Genomic DNA, 21,417 nt, shown 5'->3' with positions numbered 1-21,417 from the left:
TGTAATTTTCGATAGCATTAATTGGTTTTGTGTAAATATAGATATTTTAATCATGTATACTCAGCACAACAAAGAAACACTAGTTTAAATTTAAAGGTTATAAAAGCACTATTGTAATGGTTTAGCCCACTCAGGATGAACATTCGGCTTAATGTGGCCCCTGAACTGAAATGTGTTTGACGCCTCTGATATATGCAAAAAAAAATATGCCTCAATAGAGTAAGTTCATCACACTTTATGCAAATCTAATTGAAAGCTTCCTTAAAAAAACACAATATATAAACTGTTATTTTAATTGACATGTATTGGTTACAGGAGGCTGTTTAAATGAAAAACAACTACAGAGGGACTATTTCACAGAATAAATCAGAAATGTGCCTCTTTGTTGTTATAGCTCTGCCATCTGTTAACTACGTTCATATTTGTATAAATAAAGTTGTAGGAGAAAAAAAGGATCACTCGGACTAAACTAAATTTACAGTGTAGACGGGGAAGACAGCCATAGTACACAATGGATTGATTTATCGTGAAAAGTCGTAAAGCCAATTTAGTTTTATATTATTTGTGAGGAAAAAGACATTCTTATGAAGAAAAATTGCTAAATGATTGTGTGTGTTCTCCAACTGAAACGTTTTTCTGCAGCGTCCACCCCCGGCTCTTCTCTGACTTGGTTCTTTCCAGTCATGGTGGCAGAAACAGCATGTTGAAGGAGACCACATCGTGGATAAACGACAGCCAAACTTTCCGGATTTAATCTTAATTCGTCGTCACAGCTGGTCCTATCTCAAGTGTGACGGCTCTTTAGACCTGACCCATTGAAGAAAACTGTCAGTCATAACATAACAATATGGTAAGATGACGCCTCACGTTAAGCTAACCGTGTTAGCGGATAACTTGGCAACGTCCCAAAAACAGTAGAATAGAATAAAATATATTAATCCGAGAGGGAAATTGTGTGCAACTTGTACTGACTTGTTACGGAGATCAACCGACAATTAGCTCTAATAAGTACTCAATAGGTCTCCTGTAAAGTTAAATTCAGCCGATCCCAGCGGAGTTTGGGCTCATTTCAGCTCAGCCGTTTATCTCACGGTTTCACACACATTTACAGTCTTGAGTCCAACAGTTCACTTCAAACACGCGTTTTTGTTTTTTATGGGAGGAAAATCAAAGTGCCTAGATAAACATCCTCCCAAACATAGAACAAACATATAAACTTATTTAATTGGACTTGATTTAGGGAGCTTCTCTTTATGATTGTTAACCACCAAACCACAGTACACACCCAAAAACCGTGACTTCTGAACAAATGTGGTAGATTGTGAGGATACCAGTAAATACCAGTATTCGTCGTTACTTTGAAGCCGCATTTTCTAATTTTATGTTGAAATAATACGCCCCATTTAAAGCTGGTGACTTGAATGGCATGGACCGATTTTGATTCATCTTAATTCCCACTTATCCTGTTCAGCCGATCCCAGCTCACTATGTGCGAGGGCAGAACACACCCTGGACAGGTCATCAGTCCATCACAGGACATGCAGAGGAGAGGAGGACATGCAAACTCCACACAGGAGCTGATCAGTAAGAAGGATGGTAAATCATCAGTTGTGTTGTGGTTTTGTGTTTCAGCCTCATCGAAAGAAGAAGTCGTTCATCGAGAAGAAGAAGGCCGTGACCTTTCACCTCGTCCACAGGAGTCAGAGGGATCCGCTGGCTGCAGATGAGAAAGCGCCGCAGCATGTCCTCCTGCCAGCCACAAAGGTACAAAACTAAAATATTTTAGATATTTCTGATACAGAAACAGCCTTCAAAAGTGGAAGATGGCTCCTTCCTGGAGGATTCCAGACAGTGGCGTTCCAGAGTGTGGTGTTAAATGTCTTGAAGCCTTTTATGAAGAGGATATTTAGATTTATTTACAGCTTACTTTTCTGCACCTTTTTCTAAGATATCTTTTATTATCTGGCAGTTATTCAATAACACAATATTTTTATGGTATGAAGAAACCCTATGGGGTTATTATTGGTTTCCCATGTGATTATAAAGTTACTCTACCAGAATCCACAAGGGACAAACAAGAAACTTTCAGTTGTTGATGTGCATCTCTAATACATTTCTGAATGAAATTCGTCAGATAAACACGTATATCCAGCATTTATATTTCACGGACGATGTCCGGGTGTGTTGACATCTCAGCGTCACGGAAACGCCTGCAGATTCCCGATGCAAGATCCCGTCTGTACACTCGATCTCGATTCCCACTGGAAAAACGTTTTACTATCAGTTCAACAACAATCAAGGTTATTCCTGTCGCTTGAATAGGCTTTCTTTGAGAAAATCTGGCTTTTTGTTTCCAGACTAAATCGGTCAAATGTTGATTTTTTTTTCTCTGGAGTTGCCGCAGCGCCATCTTTAATATCCCAGAAACCCATGCGGCAGGCTTCCCAAGATGACGTCAGTTAGTGAAACATAAACACAGTTTGATGGCTTCTAATTCCGGTTTGTTTGTAAACATATCGACTTTGGTGTGATCGATTTAGACAACTGCCGTTTGGACATGAGTGGTAATGCTCTTGTTTCCGTGTATTGGATTATTCTCTGTGCAGAAGGGATATTTTTTGTGGAAAGTATATTTTAAAGCTTTTTTCTGGCTGAGAAACTTTAAGTACGTTTGAGCCATTTACAAATCAAAATTCTTCCCAAGATATAAATTTTCGGACTTTATATAAATGAAATTTCATTACAAAAAATATCAAATACATGCAAGCTAAATAAAATAAACGACACACACTAAGTCATTTTTATTCAAATAGTTGCTTCTGAGAAATTGCTGCTCTGGAAGAACTTGTTCACAATTTGAGCGTCCAGTAGCGAGGAAAGTTTTGTGAGCCTCACAATCAGAGTCGGTCATCCAAAGTCCTGTCAGCAGTGACCGACTCGGAATAAAGGAATTAAATGGATGACTAGTTTTCTTGAAATGAATCAGCGTCTTTGGGTTCCCTCAGGTGGACGTAGAGAAGCAGCGACAGGAGCAGAGGAACTTCGGAGTGTTCTACGATGACGATTACAACTACCTGCAGCATCTAAAAGAGGCGTCCGGCCCGACGGAGCTGGTCGCTGCCGGCCCCTTGTACCCGGACCGACAACCGCTCCATCACCGAGAAGAAGATGAGGAGGACACGGAGGAGAGGACGGCTCCTGTGAGTTGGCTCAGATTTCACCCACTGTTGTGATGAAAGCTTGTAACAGAAACAAACGTATATAAAACTGTAGTTACTTTCACAAAGAAAGTTGTTTTTTTTCTCCTGAAGAAAAATTTTCCAATCTAAAGGAAAAGCAAACAAGAGTTTTGTGGATATGGCGCCATCATGTGGCCGGTATTAAAGCACAGCTGCACTCAATCGCTCCATTTTGTCATCGACAGGATTTCAGTGAAAGTATCAACTGTTTTACTTTCAAGAGAGTTTTTGATAAAACTAATTTTGTGGTGGTAAAATTAAAGTGTTTTTATTGAAGTCAAGGCTTAGGATTTTACCAGAGTGATGCAATCAAATGCTTTCTCTGATTTATACTGAAACTTTTTAAGATTCAATCATTTTTTTTAAGTGAATTTTTCCAAGGTCACCATTAGTATGATTTTAGAAATGTTCATTTTGTTTCTTATTTTTCAGTGCCGTTAGTAAAGAATTGAACGGAATGAGCAGCTTTAATGCTGCAAGACAAGAACTGTCATTTTAGCATCATTAGCGTTCACAGTCTCTAAGTTTTAGTTCCTTTATACAGAAGAAAGAAGGTCTTTAAAAACTCTCTTCAATTGCAAACAGTTGACTTTTTCCCCCTGTTGATAATGAGATGAAATGATTCAACTCATTTCACGAGTTCATGATTGTTGAGAAGGCCACAAGGATCATAAAGGAAGAGAAGCTTTGCTCCTGAGTAAACATATGAAGAACAATCAAAGTAGAAGTACTCAAAGTAATTCAGAAATAATGAATATATCTGTTGCTGGAGGAAGCAGAATATGTGACCAGAAAACTGATGGACATTCTTGTTGTGATGAGCAGGCGTCCAACATCAACCTGCCGTCGTCAGTGTTCGCCTCAGAGTTCGAAGAGGAGGTGGGACTTCTGAACAAAGCCGCTCCAATATCAGGTAAACAACTCGAATCAAATCGGTTCCAGGTGACCCACTTTAGGCCCCGATCTACGTTTTGGGAAACACTAATGTATAAATTGAAAAGAAGGCAGCAAGTTGGCGTGTTTTCTTGTCAGAACAAAGAAAAGTGACTTCTGATCTAAAGCAGCCTCAGACTACCGAACTCCTGAAAGCATAGTGAATAACTGTGAACCAGAAAACTGTTAACAGAAGCTTTAAAACACCAGACAGTTATCGGAGATGTATACTAGTTTAGTGGTTGATTGAGCATTGTGTTTATTTATTGTGTGACTATATTTTCAGGGACTTTTAATTAAAAGTTGATTTAAAATTGTAGCAGATTTTTTGATCATCTTAGAAAATCAACGATGGCTGAAGAGAGATCAGATACATGTAAACTTTACACACACTTTGTCACTTCCATACTTATTCTTGATAAATAATGTAAATACCCACAAGTCCAAGTATCACCGTTTGTCCTTCTTGAGGATCTTTTGCTCTCTTTTCCTTCAGGACCCCGGCTGGACATGGACCCTGACATTGTTGCGGCTCTCGATGAAGATTTTAACTTCGAGGACCCCGAAAACCTTCTGGATGACGACTTCATGGTGAAAGCAAACTGTGCTATTGGAGTCAAGGACCCAGAGTAAGAAATGTTCATCCTTCACTGGTTGATTGATGATTTCTGCTGTGGAGTCATCTTTTTTTAAATCATCGCTGCAGTTAAGGTTTATAGTCCAGAGATCTTCTACTTCACTTTATCCGAGTCAGAGTGGAAGCTGAAGGCAGGTCACTCTCCTGCCCGATCATCAGGGCAGTTTTAGACTCTCTCTTTACCCTCAGCTGCATGTTGCCCGGGAGGAAACCAGAGCAAATTCTCGTACACAGTGAGAGAACATAACAGAACGGCTCCTGACTGCACTCGAACCGGGTGTTGGTGTGAATTCTGTAAAAATCTTCAGTTTCGTCTCATCTGATTCTGACTTCTTCATGTGTGACAGAGGAGACGGAGATGACGATGATGATGAGTGGGAGGACACTGACGAGGAAGAGGACTTCGACTCTGAGGGGGGGTTCTCGGGGGGCCGTCGAGAGTTCCTGTTCGACGATGAAGAGACGAAGAGTCGCTTCACAGAGTACTCCATGACCTCCTCCGTGATGAAGAGGAACGAGCAGCTCTCGCTCCTGGACGACCGCTTTGAAAAGGTGAAGCTCGGGTTATGATGCCGACTTCTGTCACTGATGAGTCTCTAACTGATCGCTGATGTTTCAGTCAATGTTAACTTAAAGCTTCTGTCTTGACCCTCCTGAAGCCAAAACCTGCAACATTGCTGAAGAAACCAGCCCACAGGGACTTTGGTCACTAATGAAACGAACAGACATGCAACATTACATGAGATAACACACTAAAACAATCTATTGTGCAAATATGTTTTAAGTCGGGATGCACCGATACCACTTCTTTAAAGGACGGGTACTAACCTTCAGCTGCTTGCCGAAACAGAGTACCAATACAAGTATTTAATAAGTAACAAGCTTTATTATTTATTATTATATAAAACAATTAACAACTATTTAACAATTACATTTTGTTTAGCAGCATCACAGACACAGAAGAATATTAAAAAGGTTTAAAAGGTTTTTAGGTATTAAGTGCCACAAAGCTCAATTCATACTTCTTACGCAAACAATGTGCAGAGGCTATGTATCACTGCAAACCACCGCCGCACAGCCTCGGCGTCGACGCTACACACACCTGCAACAGACTTGAAGGCTCCAGTATTCTACTCTTTTCTACAGTGCGTAGAGGACAGTGCGTAGAGGACAGTGCGTAGCGTCTATATACACACTCTATATGCATCCTGTAGAGAGAGGGACTGAGCTCACTGTTAGTGAGTGTATCAGTCATACTGTAATCATGTGTAGCATGTAGCATTGCTGGTGTGTGAGCCTTGAAACTCTTTAGCACGTAGATAGTTTGGAGTTAAACTACTGAGTGACATGGGACTAACTCTGCTGGTCCAAACGTCTCTGATGATTAAGTTGCTGGTGTATGAAGATTCTCTCTCCTTCTCTTGATATTTTGTCAGGACATAAATTACAGTTAGTCTCACTTTTATCATCCTCATTATTATTAAAGACTCTTCAAACTGCGGACATCGCTTATCCTCTTACCTGCGGGTGACGTTGACACATGACGTCACATAATACTTGCCGACTTGTATCGGGGGTCTTTTTCCATCTACCAGTACTCCAGGCAGTATCGGACCCGGTCCTGTCGTCTGTGTCAGTGCATCTGTAGTTTAAATTTAAACTTTACTCAAATACATTTAATCCTATATGGCTGCCATCTTGTGATGTCACGATGCGATGAATTCGATGAGTAAATTTACTTCCATCAGGAACTTTCGGTGCTAATGAAGCACTTTCCTCAGTTTTTCACAGAACGTGTTTCTCTCTTTATAACTACGCTGTTGTTCCGTTTAAAATGTATTATTTCCCCCAAAATACTGGGGAAAAAACCTTTCGGGGGTTTGAATGCGTCTAAATGAACTACGGGTCATTTTGGATTCATTCCTGCTGTGTTACTTGAAGCAGCCTCAGTAACGCTGCGTCTGCGTTGTGGTTTCAGTTTTACGAGCAGTTTGACGACGATGAGATTGGCGCTCTGGACAACGCTGAGCTGGAGGGCTTCATTGAACCCGACAGTGCCCGCCTGGAGGAGGTCATCAAAGACTACTTTAAACAGAAAGAGAAGGAGTGAGTCAACAGCTCCATGAACCACAGCGGGGAGGGGGATTTATCTGAACACCTCCTGCATCTGTATGCTGCTGGTGAAGGTGTGTGTAGGTGGGTTATCATCACTGTAATGTTAACATGAGTCTTCCCTGTGGTTCAGATATTTGAGACCTGAAGATCTGGGTCCTAAAGAGCTTCCTGTGGTGAAGGAGGAGGAGGAAGACGAGGAGGAGGAGGAAGAGATGGAAACGGTCGTCATTGAAGCTCCAGAAGAGAAGTGGGACTGTGAGACCATCATCAGTGAGTTCCCGTTCCCTTCCTCTCTCTTTCTGAGCTTTTGGTTCTGTGAAGTAGTTTTCTTCTCACAGTTCAGACAAACCAGCTTTTTCCACCTTCAGCACCAATCAGCAGCTTCAGCTAAATAAAAAATAGGAGGAGTATTGATCGTATACACATGCAGATTGTATGGACTCTACCAGAGAAATTGAAACGTGCTGTAAAAAGTCAATCAGCGGAAAAGTGCAGATAAACTTTAACATAATTAAAAGTCACTTACTGTTCTGACATTGGTGAAACAGTTGCAGTTAATGAAGTTTCACTCGTTACTAAAAGCTCAGCAGGATGATGAGGAGAAGCTCTAAGTAACATTAGCTTCTCTTAATTTCTTTTATTGCATGGTATTAATCCCCAGAGGGGGAAATTCCTTCTCAAATCGACCTATCAGTAGCAGCCACACAGAGCAGCGCTCTGGAGGAGCTGTGAGGTGAGAGCACCACCCACTGCGCCACCGTGCGGCCGAGCTTGTTGCCATCATAGTCTACACAGAAAAATGAGTTTGCTTCCCTTTCGGCTGAAGCCTCCCACACACTGTGCGATTCTCTGCTGTCACACACGAAAGATTGGGATCCTGGGAGAGTCGTTGTGAAATCTGTGGCCGTGGGTCTAATAGATGACGTAACGTCGCACCGTGAGCCCGGTTCAAGGACGGCCGACGTCATTGTCTGCGATCAATATCAGAAAATGTCCAATAGTTGGAGCGATCGTAGCTGCTGCTGTGACCTGCAGCCTGTTTCACTTGCAGTTAGTGTGTATTGTTGGAAAATGAAAGGCCATAACAAGATTGTTAAAATTGCTCAGTCTGCAGGAGCTTTGACATCCAGGTTATAGAGCACCTTCCTCCCACCAACTGATGTAACTTCAACTAACATCCACATTATGGAGCATCTTCCTCCACTAATGTAACTTCAGTTAACCGGACTATAGAGCATCTTCCTCCGAATGTTGTAAATTATGATTTCATTTATTCCCATCCACAATTTGTCACGTGAATATGAATCTTTCTTCCCGTATAAAAGATGTTGCACGGCTTTAGAAGTGTTCATTGTGTAAAGTCAGTCATTTCCTGTGAATCTCTGTAGCCTCATATCAGCTGCTCTTTTTGTCTTGTGTTTCACTCTGTGCTTCTCTTCTCCTCCAGGTACTTATTCCAACATATACAACAGACCCAAAGTCATTGAAGAGCCATCAAAGGTGAGAGAAGGAAAGTTTTACAAGTCAAATACAAGCTAAATTACTTACTATTTTTGGTGTAAAGTGATGAGACAAAACAAGGAGTCCCAAAGCGAGCTCAGTTTGTTTATTTTAGTCTTTATTCAAGTTATTACCACAAGATGGTGTAGTAAGTCTCTCTTTGAAGCTGCACAGGAAGATGTGTTAAAACAGACTGCAGCTCACTACACAGCTGTTTTCTTTGTCATAAGCAGGTTTGTCTTGTTGACCCACTGGAGCTTTAAAAAAACAAAAAACAAAACAATGTACAAATAGATGCCAGAAGAATTTCTTTGCAGTTTGAGTTCTTTAATCCCCCCCCCCTTCTCCCCATCCGAAGCCGATCCGAGTATCGAGTAAGACGGGCGTCCCGCTGGACGTCCTGCCCAACAGAGGCCTGACCGCCAAGCAGGCGGAGCGCATGACAATGATCAACGACTCGGACCTGCCGCGCGTCTCCACACAGCCCCGCAGCAAGGAGGAGAGCAAGGAGGAGAGGAGGACCCGGAAACAAGCCGTCAAGGAGGAGCGCAAGGTGAGGAGGCAGAGCAGCTCAGGCAGCCACAAGACAAACATCCTCCAGTCTGGAAATCCAAAATACAATCTGAAGCTTTTCTCAAGGACAGAGGCCATATGAGCACAATTTGTTGTTTATAGAAATAACTTAATTTTTCAGCAATATATATATATATTTTTTTTTTTAAATCAAACTTGTTCATCTGGGGAAAAGTACAAATCATTATTGTATTTATTCCAAAAAGAAAGTCTTTGGGACACTAAAGTGACCAAAGTGTATGTGATGCTGATGCTCCGATCAGGTTTTATGCTGCCAATCACCAATAGTGTTCATATGTTTTGGCTGTAAATTTTTCATTGTAGTTGTGATGAGTGCTACTGGCTAGATGATTTGGGGAAAAAAGGAACCAGAAAACCACCCTAGTTTAGACAATTCAGACATGTTTTTACTTTTTCAGCAGAAAAAAATACAAAAACCTTGCAGGCACAATGCATCAACTATTCAGTCAAAGGACTTGAAAATAAAACCATTAACTATGTATAAGTAAATGCTTATTTTTCATCATTATTCGATCATTTTCTCACCTTGAGTCTATGATGTCAGCAAATCTTTGGTGACAGGTGATCAGTTTTTGTGATTGGCAATGAAAGGCATTGATCGGTAAACGCCGATCACATACTTTTGCATTGAGATCGGCCAATAATTATTGGTGGCTGGTCGATCGGAGTGTGGACACTTCCATTTCAGTTGATAAGCCATACCATCAACATTTAAATGTGAATTTGTCTCCAGCATCACTGGAAGCAAACGAGAAACCATCTACTTTTCTTCTCAAATGTTTCTTTTTGGGATTTATTAATCATTTGCAGCGGGCAGGCGGAGCATATATTGAAAAACAGTTTCACTGTGAGTTAATGAAAACTGCTTGAAGCCTTGATGGAGGAGCTCGAGAGTCACTAGTTGCTCCAGACCGGTGTTGTAGAGGGATCAGACAGTTGCGTTACATGAATGGACGTATCTCACTGTTTGTGCTCGAGCTTCAATTCAAATCTCTGACTAGTCACGTTTATCACCTGCCCAATATTGTGTCAATGCTCCTTTTTTCTACCCTGACCTGTGAAGCCTGGGACTCCAGCAGACCTCTGAAGGTGTGTTTTGGTATCTGGCACCTTCCTTAGATCAGTTTTGAGAGATAATGCCCACTGCGGACTCGGAAGTAGCAAGAAGCTCTGATCCATTTTTGTTAAGCTCATTGAAATCGTTTCCAATATATTCAACCCACTAACTGGTGTGTGTGTGTGTGTGTCTTCAATGTTAAATTGTACCCGTGTGTGTTTTTGTGTCTTTAGGAGAGGAGAGTGGAGAAAAAAGCCAACAAGGTGGCGTTCAAGGAGGAAAAAGTGCGACAGGAAAAGCAAATGTTGAACCTCAGAACGAACATTCAGGGCCTGAAACTCTAAAAAAAGAAGAAGCTACCAGCAGCTCTCCGTCCCTCAGACTTTTCACCGGTGGACACATGATGCTCTTTCACCTCAGAGGAGCTGAGAACGAGTGGAATGAGCCAAACATGAGGAAGAAAACTATTTCCTCAATGCATCCAGAGACAACTCAGGACTGTTCAAGGCTTTTTTTCCCCACCAAAACCTTGCATCAGTGCAGTGTTTACCAGGCATAGTGGTCATAATGAAGATGTTTCTTCCTGTTCTGATCAGAGCTCAAACTTTTCAAAATATTTATTTTCTTGTCCAGCTGCTCCTTTCAAAATTCTAGGAAGGTGTTATCGGCTGGGATTAATATTTAATCCTGGATTAGAAATGACACTTTGTTTTTATCGCCTTTTCATGCCAACCAATTGAAATTTGATTTCACTTCTCTGCCCCATTACCAGCGAAAAAAGCAGCATTGTCATTCTTTCTTTATTAAAAAAAACAAAGTGTATTTGTGTTGATTTCTTCAAAGCAGAAACGCTGAAAGTGAAACAAGGTTCACTTTCATGCAAACAGTGAAAATCCCATTGCAAGACAGTTTATAATGTAAAAAGTTACTTTACTTGGAAAGTTATTTAAGTGTGAGAAATATTAAAAACATCTACAAAGTAAACTTTTAATCCTCTTGCACACTAAATAAATTCACTCCCACACCAACCCTGACACACCCAGTTCAGCAGTTCGATGATAAGTGTGGCAAGAACAACACTCAGTGGGAAATGGAAAAGTGTCAGTACATCTCGCAGTTGTAACATCTGCCCACCTGTTTTAGATGAGATCATACTGCTTGTTTTTGACAAACTAAGTGTGACTTCTGCAAAAATCCCAACACGAGTACTTAAGACAGGAAGTCTGGTCTCATTTGTTCAGATTTTTATGATTGGTTCTGTTTTGTGAGTTTAAGTTGAGCTTAATATAAATGATTCTTTTAAAACAGGTGAAAGTACAATAAGCTCTCCAGAGGTACACAGATTAACTACAGACAGACAGTGAAGGGAAGATCACTGGCTAGTTTCCTCAGGATAAAAGAGTCCCAACAGCTCATCTTAAATTTGGAGTGGTCTCAACTGCAGGAAAGATAGACTTGTGTGCAAAATAAGATCCAAATGGTAAATTTGCTGTTAAGCGACTTTAACCATCAGGTTTTTCAGAAAAAGGTTAGGAAATATAAACTTAAAAGTACAAAAATTCGAGACGGTAATTATTAGTGAAAAAATATGGATTGATTTCGGTTAAACTAGAGTGGAATATTTTCAGTTTGAAATAACAGTCATATCAACTTCACTGGTGTATGTGTGTTTTATCCCGCAGCTATATTCACCAGGGTTAGCAAACTGAACTAAATCCAGTCTTGTAATACCACTTTTTGCCACCAGATGGTGAAATGAGTCCTTGTTTCTTCTTCTGTTCTTGCAATGAGACTAACAAGAGGAAAGAAGGATCCTCATGGAATGATTGGCTAAAGCTAGAATACAACCAAATGCTGCCAAAATCCTGCGCAAAAGATTTGAAGAAGCTGCAGTAGCTCATCATTTCACCTCTATTTGAAAAAGGTACCCAAGAAAATATAATAACCAGTAGATGCTAGAGTGACATGACATCCCATCTGGCCATAAAGTGATATTACCAGACTGAACAAGCCATTTAGTTAGCTCACAAATTTCCATTAATAAACTGAATAACTGAGGTAGGGTCTTGACTCGTTTCCTTGCACTGTGTTCAGTTTTGTTATGTTTCCAATGCTAGTTACATTAAAACCCTGCAGTTTTCCTTGAACAAACATACAAAGTCACCAAAAATCAAGAGTTTGGAGATGATTGGAAAGAAATCGAAGTCTCTCTTGAGAAAGACACCATCGTCCATGGTAAGACCCAGAGGCAAACCTGCTTCTCTTGGACTTTCCGAGTCAAAACTGACACATCCCAGAAGGTAAAATAAAAAAAATCCTGGCAGAGTTGGTTTAGTTTCCACCATACCCTGTGACCATGTCTCCGTCACCCATGTCCACCATGTGAACGTGTGGACAGTCATAAGCCGACACCGGTGCGGTGTCCTCTCCTTCCGACTCAATTGAAACACAGTCTGTCTTTACAGAGCAGTCGGCAGAATCACTGTCTGTCTGGTTGCTGCTCTCTGAAAGACGTCTGTGTATGTAGAGCGCCTCCTCAGAATGACCGGGATTCAAACCAGCACCCTGGTCCCTGTGGCTCTGGGACTGATTGCTGTCCTCAGATGTGGTGGACAAACTCTTGGAGGGCTTAACTATCGACACTTCACTGATGTCTTCATTTGGAACGGTGTCATATCTCAACCTCTGATCCTCGTGCTTCTGCTTCGATGGAATCTTTGTGAAGACAAACAGCAGGCAGAAAGTTTGACTACAACTACGCCTTAAAGTGAAATCATCCTCAGTTTTGCCTGTTTTCTAAATAGGCATCTTACCAGAGTACTGGGCAGCTGGGATGTCTTTGTGGTCCAGGCCTTCACCTTACAGAGGAAGATTACTGCCATAATGATTAGGAAGAACACGACAGCCGTCAGAATCACAGCCAGTGTTACCGGACCGCTTCCTGCAAGACAAAGTACAACTTGCTTTCAATTAATCATTTTCACATGAACAAGATTGCTTTGTTTGTCTTTGACAAATTCACACTCTTTTCCAATCTATTACAAATCAGCTCTGTCCCCGAGTATGGCCCTAGACCCCCATTAGCTCCCCGGGTGCCACACCGCTCCGAGCTATGACAGGATGAGTTAAACCGAGAAAAGGAATTTCCCCAAGCGGGATCAGTAAAGTCTGATGTCTTTCTTTTGAACTATTTCATCAATATTTGAATTAGAAATGTTGTTCTACATGAAACCAAGAATTTGCACTGCCCTCTGCTGGATGTATTGATGAACCAAAACACAAGCAAGTTAAACCTTCGGCCAAGTCCTGCCCCCAAGCGCAAACAAACCAATAGCATTCAACTTCCGACTGCCCGGACTCGGACAAACAGTCTCAGCATCGCAGAGAAGCATTAGACCTGACCACACTTTTCTCCTTTTCTGGGCCTATAATCAGCTGTGACGGTTAATGCGGCTGCATTTGGGCCCTGCTCAAACGTTTTTAGAGACGTGTAGCTGCCATCAACTTTAAGTTCAACTTGTGAGTGTTTTCCCAAGACAATCGTACAATTTTTCACTTCCAAAATCTGTAATGTCATGTTCATTCTGAAAAAAAAACCAACAACAAGCAAACAAACAGAAAAAAGAATGCAATACATAAACTATTTTGTTTAACTAAATTTGTGGTTATGGAAGAAGGAAAAACTGGGTTTGGGACCTGAAAGAGATTTAACCTAAAATGTTAAGATCAACACCCACTTATGCAGATGCAAGAAACTCGAGTCGAGTTCAAACTCACCGGGTGAATCCAGAGCACAGGTCTCATTCGTCTCTCTGAACCTCACTGATCTAAAGCCCATTCTGTCAAACAAGTATCCATTCAGTTTGACGCACAGCTTCTCGTCCTTGGGTAGCGTCACATTGACTTTGCAGATGTTTTCAGTGGAGCAAAGAAAACGAGTGTCTCCCTGATAAATATATGAAATTACAACATTACAAACAGAAACCCAATATTGAAACACCTCTGGGGTTTATCGAGTGGCATTAATAACAGGAAAACAGACAGCTACAAAACAGACCGATTAATTTACTTCCTTTCATTTTCAAAACCACTTAGGCAAACTGGTTATTTAAGCATTGACGATAAAATGCACGGAATTGATTACTAATAAGAAAACCTGATGTAAATTAGCCTCCTGTACTTCATGTACTGTTAATAGTTCTCGTCTATCTGGTGACATTTTACTTGCACTATTGGTCAAATATAGTAGCAAAAAAACGGAGGGTTTTTCTATGAGTACTCACCGATGCAGAATAGATTAATAGAATAGATGCAATAGACACGCTTCAGTGTTAAAACCTTTGTACAGTTTATCTAAATGGATTAGTTGCTTTGACTGGAACACCGGATAAGAGCCGCCCAACTGATACTTACAAGATAGTTTGTCCCATTTCTGACAGATGAGACTTTGAAGTTGAGCAGTGGCATAGAGTCTGCGCTGAAGGTCCGCTCCACTTCTTTGTACCATATGATCGGGTTGGGGAAGCTCACTGTGGCCATCCCTGCATCCGCTTTCACATATATCTCCACAGGAGGGAACTCTAACGAGCCTGAGACAGAAAACCCAAGTTTAACCTCCCGCACCTTCTGATCTAACTTGAATTTATATTTGCTGAAATAATACTTACATTCTGTATGAACACTTTTATAGTGGTTAAAGGAAAAAGAATTTGAGTTCACATTTTCAGATTGGTTGTTTCCTTGTAAGGCTGTTACTTGGACAATAAGGTACTCCAGGTAGTTTTCCTGCAAGTTCCACACAAATTGCGTCAGATCGTAGTGATGATCGTTGGTTTTCTGGTCAAGGACTTTCTTTCTATGAAAGGCAAAAACACAATTTTATTTCGACACATCACAATAAACAAAATACAAAAAAAACTGTAATTCAAAAAATCAATCAATATCTTAAAACAAAATGTGAACAGATCACAGCTCAGTCTCACCCCTCGATTGATCCCGTAACCCTGAAACGGGTTTTTGGCTGGTGTTCGGGGTAGTTCCATTTGACAGTGACCGCAGTATTTTGGCAGCTCACGTGGACATTTTCTGGAGGACGAACTGTAAAGTAGAAAAGAAAAAAAAAAGGGAGGGGGGGGGTTAAAATTAAAACCTAAAAAAGTCTGAAAACTGCACCAAACAAATGCTGTAAGACTCCGACTGTGAACTGTGTCTTGACCAGTGTCACTATAAAAACAGCAAGTATTGTATTTTCCAGAATACATGTTTATTTGTATTATTTCACCAGAAGTGCCCCTAACGCTATGGCTGATCCATGCATCATTTGCTATGTGCTTAATGCCTTTAGGACTGCAGACTGAACAGATGTGAACGTGTGTGTTTGGTTGCCAGTCTCTCAGCTGAGAATGGCCAAAGTTTATTATATTTATATTCAGAGTTACGTTTAACAACACAAACTTGGAACAGCGGGCAAATATATGGCCTGTGTGTCAAAACCAGCACACCAGATGGTCGATAGTATTAACAGATGATGTGGGTGTCATCTACATACCACAAAGACATTAATGTCAAATCCTTGAATTTATTGTGAATATAAAAGACTAAATCACATTTAAAACTTACATGGACACATTTCAATATTTGACAAAGAAGCAGAGAAATGGCTCTCAATCACTGTAGTAGTAACTTTCTCTGCTTCAGTGTTGATCAGCTGCTTTTATCATTTCTCTGTAACTACAAATCTCATCTCCTCCCACTTATCCATTTCCGGGTCGCGGGGGTGACAGTCTGAGCACCGTCACCCAGATCACATTGCACTGATTAAGAACCTTCCTGCAGGTGGTGAGCCCACAGGAAGGTGGCGCCCGGCATGGAACATGAACCCACTGCCTTGGGATTGTGAGTCTCATGCTCTACCAACTGAGCTAGCCGGGACTCTAACTACAAATCATAAAGTACAAATATTACATTACTTTTCACCTCTGGTACGCACATGTGCTTCAATAATGACAAATCAACTGCTCCTTATTACTTTCAGCAATGAGCAAGTTAAACAAACAATAAAACTCTTGTATCATGTTTGTGCTACATATACACATATTCCACAAAAACAGCTGAATGAGTTTCATTACATTTGTCTTATGTGTACTCTCACTGGTCATTTTATTAGGTACACTGGGACATCGAACATGATCCAAACAGCTCTGTCACACATTCAGGTGGGTTTTATTTCAACTGGATGTGAATCTCTGAGGTAATAGTGTTGTTGTTGAGCACAGCTCTCCTGTATTTTGAGGGAGACACAGACACTCAATGCCATTCATTCATTCATCCATCCATCCTTTGTATTAATCTTTGTGTCACAGGGAGCTGGAGCTTAACTGAGCAGCAGGCTCCACTTTAGATCCCAAATTCCCATGTTCCAAATGGAAGTTAATGAAGGGTTTCCTAAATATATTCCATACAGGAAGCATGTCCAAGGTGAAAGGTATGGGTTCCAACACAGAACCCTGTGGAACTCCATAGTCGACTTTAGTCTGGTTCTGCAGAAAGTCTCCACTGCTGTTCCTGGTTCTGTAGGTCTCCCTGTTAAGAGTGTTTTCCTTCCCACCGTCTCCTCAGTTTGCTCACGTGGGTTCGTTTGGTCTTCTCTGCAAAAGTGCCTTGAGATTACCGTCGTATTTGGCTCTATAGAAATAAACCTGAATCAAATCAATATATACACACAGTGTTCAGTAAATGGCTTCACTATTTCTTTGTTTTTAAAGCACTCAACGGCCTTGTCCCTGCTCATTTATCAGGACTTATGACTGCCCGATACACTGAAAGGATGTTAAGGTACACAAACCAGCTGCTACTGGAAGCCTCTAGAGCCAGCTATAAACAGGGAAAATCAGGCTCTCTCAGTTGCTGCTCCCAGACCCTGGAACAAACTGCCCCCCGACATACGCACCTTTACCAACTTTGGCCTCTTTGATAGATTGATTGACTATTTCGGTCTGTAATCACAAGATCGCAACACCTCTCCTGGACGCATATCACATACCAAATATAGAGAAACTCAATGCCAATAAACCACAGCCTGGAAATCCATATTCATGGCTCATTAATATTCAGTCTTAGAAACAAGCAAAGATATTGTAATCACCTTGTCCTTCATTGCTCGTGTGCAAAAGAGCTGCATGGAAAGTATCAAAAGATGTCATGCACTTAAAACAAGAAGCAATGGCTCAGAAAATGAACATGTGGTTTGACGAGCTGCACAAAGTAGTAATAAAAGGCGTAGCCACATGAACACGGCTTTTCCACCTCGTGATACAAAAGTCAATGTAGCCAAAAAAGTGGCATGAGAAAGAACCACAATGTACAAGTTACTTGTTTGACACCAAAAGAGCCTTGTGTTCCACATTGACATGCTGATCTCTGATAATAGTCATCTTTATGTTAAAGTTTGGTGTTTCCTTTGTGGGGAGAGGAGGAGGTCAGTAATGCGAGCTTGGATCAGTTCCAGCTCCCTCTGACTGTACCTCAGGTTAAAGTAAATATAGAAAACAGAATTCAACAGTTAAAAGAAAATTTTTTTTTTTTTTCAGGCAGTCACTGAAATTATATTCAGAGCAGACAGTCGTGTAATCCCACTGGTATAATCTCAATATGACAATCAACAGGACTTTTCGCTGCGTCTTTATCAGAAATCCGGGAGTGAAACGCGTGACGCGCAGATTCAACACTGAAATCCCAGATGAGCTGCAGCTGCACGCAACACAGGTCCAATCCAACCATGTTCACATCAGGCTGAGACCAAGCACTCACACTAAAGAGGAGCTGAGGTCTATTTGTACACAACAACAACAGTTCGGATGGATGGATGGATGGATGGATTCAGCCATCTGGGAGGGACTAAAGGTAGAGCTGCTACTCCTCCACAATAAGAGGAGCCAGTTGAGGTTGTTCATCTGATTAGGATGTCCTTTAGAGATTTACCAGGTACAGCTGACTGGGGGGAGGCCCAGAGGACTGTCATGGATGCGCTGGAGAGATTGTATCTCTGTTTTGAACTGGGGGGCTGGAGGGAGTTGGAAGAAGACAAATGTCTGGGCTTCTTTGCTCTCTATACTGTCACCATGAAAGACCCCATACGGACTAAACCAACGGTCTGAAACCTGCGTCTCTGGAGCGGCATGAGGCTCTTTAGTCCTTCTGTGATGGCTCTGTGACGCTTTAACAAAATTATACCAAAATAAACATTTTACCTTATTTTGATTTTACACACCAGAGTCATTTTCAAAGGGACTCTTATCTCTTGGCTGAAAAGGGCTTTAAAAAATGGCACAAGTAAAATGGGCAACATCTAAAACCACAGGAAATGGGGGGAATAAACTAAATTGACAAGATTCTGTAAAAGAAAAAAAAAACTGCCTAAAATAGCTTAAAAATTGGAGGAACCTAAAGTGTAAACACATGATCTAGTGTTCATAAATGCAACACAAGATCTAAAATTATACGTGACAATTTATAAGCTGTATTCCTCTCATCACAAAGTTTAGACATGTTTTGCGGCTCCAGGTAAATAGGATTCGGTGGAAAGTCACAAAACCTGCTCATTTGGTCATAAAGTTTGCCTGGACGGTAAAGAAGATAGAGACGAATAGTGACTAAAGTGTCTGAAGATACTGTATAAAGTGGAGAATATCAGTACATTTAAGTGTAAAGCTTTTTAACAGATTTATAAGAACTTAATATTTCAAACATTCATTTAACTGACTTGTTACTGTTTTGTACTCTTATTTGTAAACCTTTTTCTTTTAATTCAACTCATCAATTCAGTATTTTATCTTGCTGTTTAATTCATATTTGCTTTTAATTCTTATTAATTCCCCGTGAGCCCTTCAAGACATTGTTTAAAGGTATGCCATGGAGGATCTTTTATGGCATAATCTGAATGCAGAGCAACAAGTTAGACATTGCGAGTCATCACCACGTCATTAAACTGCAGCTGAATCCAAACCTCACCCTCTTTTTTTTTTGTTCCACAATCATCCCAGAACTTTATGCTCTGACCTTTGCTTTACAGTGCGGGAGATTAACAGCTTTTCCCTTGTCCAGGTGAAGGTTCGAGAATGACAAAAGTAAGACGGACAGTGAATTATGTTTGTTATAAGTATGTTATGTTTGAGGACAAACAGGTACAGCCTGTTTACTCTATGGTATGAAGGCTTGGGTGTAACTGGTGAAGTAAAGAGTCCGAGGCACTTCAGCAAAAACTTACAACCGTATTTGTCCTGTGTCTTCAAAAATATCAGAGTGAAACTATAAAGTTATTGAATGACAGTAACAGCCTGTACAGACCAAAGCGAGTCAGGTTTACATCAGCTGTGAGACATGGTGGAAATGAACAACTACAGATTCACAATTCTTTTATGAAGGGACAACAACATGGGAACATCTGTCCCAAAGTCATACCTCAGCACGCGCTGACAAACAATGGACGATTTTTTAACCACTAGGACACATCGCTCCCCATTGAATTGACCTTTGGCTAAGCCCCGCCCCAACAAGTCAAACACAAACAAGTCAATACCATTTCTAACCTGGATCCGACATTTTCTTCGGTCCAGTGTTGGTATTGATTTGATCATGTCATTTTGTTTCTCCTGTTCTATTAGCTTCTTAGAGTTAGTGAAACTTATAACACTGCCGGTCGATCGTCTCCTGCCCGGCTGTCTGCGAACCCGACTCACTGTATGACAGCAGACCACAGATTTGAAATCAAAGATATTCGCACGATTGCCCAGCTTTCATCTGACAAAATCACACTGTAATCCTGCTTTAAGAAGATAGAAATAAAGTACAGATTGAAGTGATGAAGCTCAAGTCCCAATTTGGCGATTTTAAAAAGACACAAAACCTTTTAATACCTGTAACAAATTCTGTTATGATGGGCTGCTGAATAATTACAAAAAAAAATATATATATATATATATAATCTGTTGATTGAGTTCTCAAATAAATGGCTATAAAAAGTACTTTCCTTGAATGAATGTAATTTCTAGCATTGTATATACATAGTATGTATCAACCTTCTGGTATCCAGGTACATTTCAAAAGCAAAATTTGCACTTCATGTTATGAAAACTATTATTTTTCACAATTAAGATTTGTCAAGGTTTCAAACATTATTTGATGCATTATTTTTACAAAAAAAAAAAACATATAGCAACTAAAATCATCATTTTATAAACAATAAAAATGAATATACACTGCATTTTTGATCCAGCACTAAAACTAATGATACAATTAACAATTAAAATATAGCAGCCTGCAAAAATAAAAAAAAGTTTATATATATATATATATATATATATATATATATATATATATATATAAATGATTATCTAAATTAAAAAAACATAACATTTAAATCGTTTTTTTAAAAGAACAATTAGGAGTAATTTACAGCTTGATTGTATGAAAAAGTTTAGTTAACATAAAAGTTAGGAAGGACCAGAAGGTTAAAATAATGTAAGAAGTGTGAATAAGATGATATATTTTCTTCAACATGTCTTTAGATTGTACATATATTTTAGGAAAATATTACCATTTTAATGTACACATCAAGATCAATATCATCACCTTCATTACTTCAATGTTTAAAATACAATCTTGTTTACATTTTCACAAAGTCCTTTACAGAGTTTTGATTTCAGTCTTTGGACTGATACTGGGCCCTGTGACAGAGGTGCTGTAAAACCGGATCCGTGGGGGTTTTGACCTTCACTCTCAGCTTAACTGGAGGGAAAGTAAATCAGTGCTGTGTCTCCTGAAGCAGTGTACTGAACAGGAGCAGCCCAGAGAGGGTTCACTCACCCGCAGCAGCAGAAGCGATGCTGACCAGCAGGACCAGAAGGGCCCTGAACGCCTCGTCCCTCCGCATGCTGCTACACGGCTTTCAGCGCGTCCTTGAGCGGCTACGCGAGGCTCAACGTCCCGCTGTTCTGCCTCATATGTGGAGCGGCAGCTCCTCTTCCTGCTCTCTCCACTGCTTGTGAAATAGTGTGATTGTGTGATAAGATGGGGCGTGGATCCACTCCTTCTACCTGAGATACACCTGGCGGTGACGTCACCACCTCAGCTGCATTCAAATTAAAAGACGGAAGTATTTGTCATTTAAAAATAACTTTGTTTTTTCTCTCCAAACATATTTTTATTTGCTTAAACAGTTACTAGTATGCCATACAGATCATAAATATATTTTATAACAAGGCTGTCAGTGAGTTTATGTGGATACATTGCTTTGATAATTTCGAATGGATGCACCTTTTATTTTGCTGGATCAGGAGAAAACA

The 21,417-nt window shown here is 40.4% G+C and overlaps 2 protein-coding genes across 4 annotated transcripts; one reads left to right on the top strand and one right to left on the bottom strand.

The window, feature by feature from the left end:
* The first annotated feature begins 479 nt into the window (after positions 1 to 479).
* ltv1 (LTV1 ribosome biogenesis factor) lies at positions 480 to 11,056 on the top strand. 2 transcript variants are annotated; one of them, XM_080463440.1, is made up of 11 exons: positions 480 to 850; positions 1,633 to 1,764; positions 3,006 to 3,200; positions 4,065 to 4,152; positions 4,669 to 4,801; positions 5,157 to 5,361; positions 6,788 to 6,915; positions 7,055 to 7,194; positions 8,372 to 8,424; positions 8,783 to 8,977; positions 10,309 to 11,056. In XM_080463440.1, exons 1-11 carry the CDS (start codon positions 848 to 850, stop codon positions 10,417 to 10,419), a joined length of 1,383 nt encoding a protein of 460 aa, XP_080319566.1. In that variant the 5' UTR covers positions 480 to 847; the 3' UTR covers positions 10,420 to 11,056. The 2 variants fall into 2 exon arrangements, with proteins under 2 accessions (XP_080319566.1, XP_080319565.1); XM_080463439.1 differs by having other exon boundaries at positions 665 to 850; positions 1,472 to 1,764; positions 10,309 to 10,880.
* Positions 10,862 to 21,136, bottom strand: ifngr1 (interferon gamma receptor 1). 2 transcript variants are annotated; one of them, XM_080463441.1, is made up of 7 exons: positions 20,939 to 21,136; positions 15,058 to 15,172; positions 14,743 to 14,930; positions 14,489 to 14,664; positions 13,853 to 14,021; positions 12,889 to 13,016; positions 10,862 to 12,790 (listed from the first exon to the last, which is right to left on the bottom strand). In XM_080463441.1, the coding sequence occupies exons 1-7, from the start codon at positions 21,003 to 21,005 to the stop codon at positions 12,407 to 12,409; spliced, it is 1,227 nt and encodes a 408-aa protein (XP_080319567.1). In that variant the 5' UTR covers positions 21,006 to 21,136; the 3' UTR covers positions 10,862 to 12,406. The 2 variants fall into 2 exon arrangements, with proteins under 2 accessions (XP_080319567.1, XP_080319568.1); XM_080463442.1 differs by having other exon boundaries at positions 14,743 to 14,860.
* Positions 21,137 to 21,417: the final 281 nt, after the last annotated feature.

This window comes from Lipophrys pholis (genome assembly GCF_963383615.2).
Source record: "Lipophrys pholis genome assembly, chromosome: 5".
Taxonomy (NCBI): domain Eukaryota; kingdom Metazoa; phylum Chordata; class Actinopteri; order Blenniiformes; family Blenniidae; genus Lipophrys; species Lipophrys pholis.
The sequence above is the reverse complement of the archived record's forward strand: the minus strand, read 5'-3'. Positions and strand labels throughout refer to the sequence as shown.

Bases quoted from the DNA above. Each gene is read 5' to 3' on its own strand.
- ltv1 (XM_080463439.1), top strand. From the start codon at position 1,594: ATGGTAAATCATCAGTTGTGTTGTGGTTTTGTGTTTCAGCCTCATCGA. The intron at 1,765-3,005 runs GTACAAAACTAA...GGGTTCCCTCAG, and splicing joins TCCTCCTGCCAGCCACAAAG to GTGGACGTAGAGAAGCAGCG. The intron at 4,802-5,156 runs GTAAGAAATGTT...CATGTGTGACAG, and splicing joins ATTGGAGTCAAGGACCCAGA to AGGAGACGGAGATGACGATG.
- ifngr1 (XM_080463441.1), bottom strand. From the start codon at position 21,005: ATGCGGAGGGACGAGGCGTTCAGGGCCCTTCTGGTCCTGCTGGTCAGC. The intron at 14,022-14,488 runs GTAAGTATCAGT...TATATTTATCAG, and splicing joins GAAATGGGACAAACTATCTT to GGAGACACTCGTTTTCTTTG. The intron at 12,791-12,888 runs GTAAGATGCCTA...GTCTTCACAAAG, and splicing joins CCCAGCTGCCCAGTACTCTG to ATTCCATCGAAGCAGAAGCA.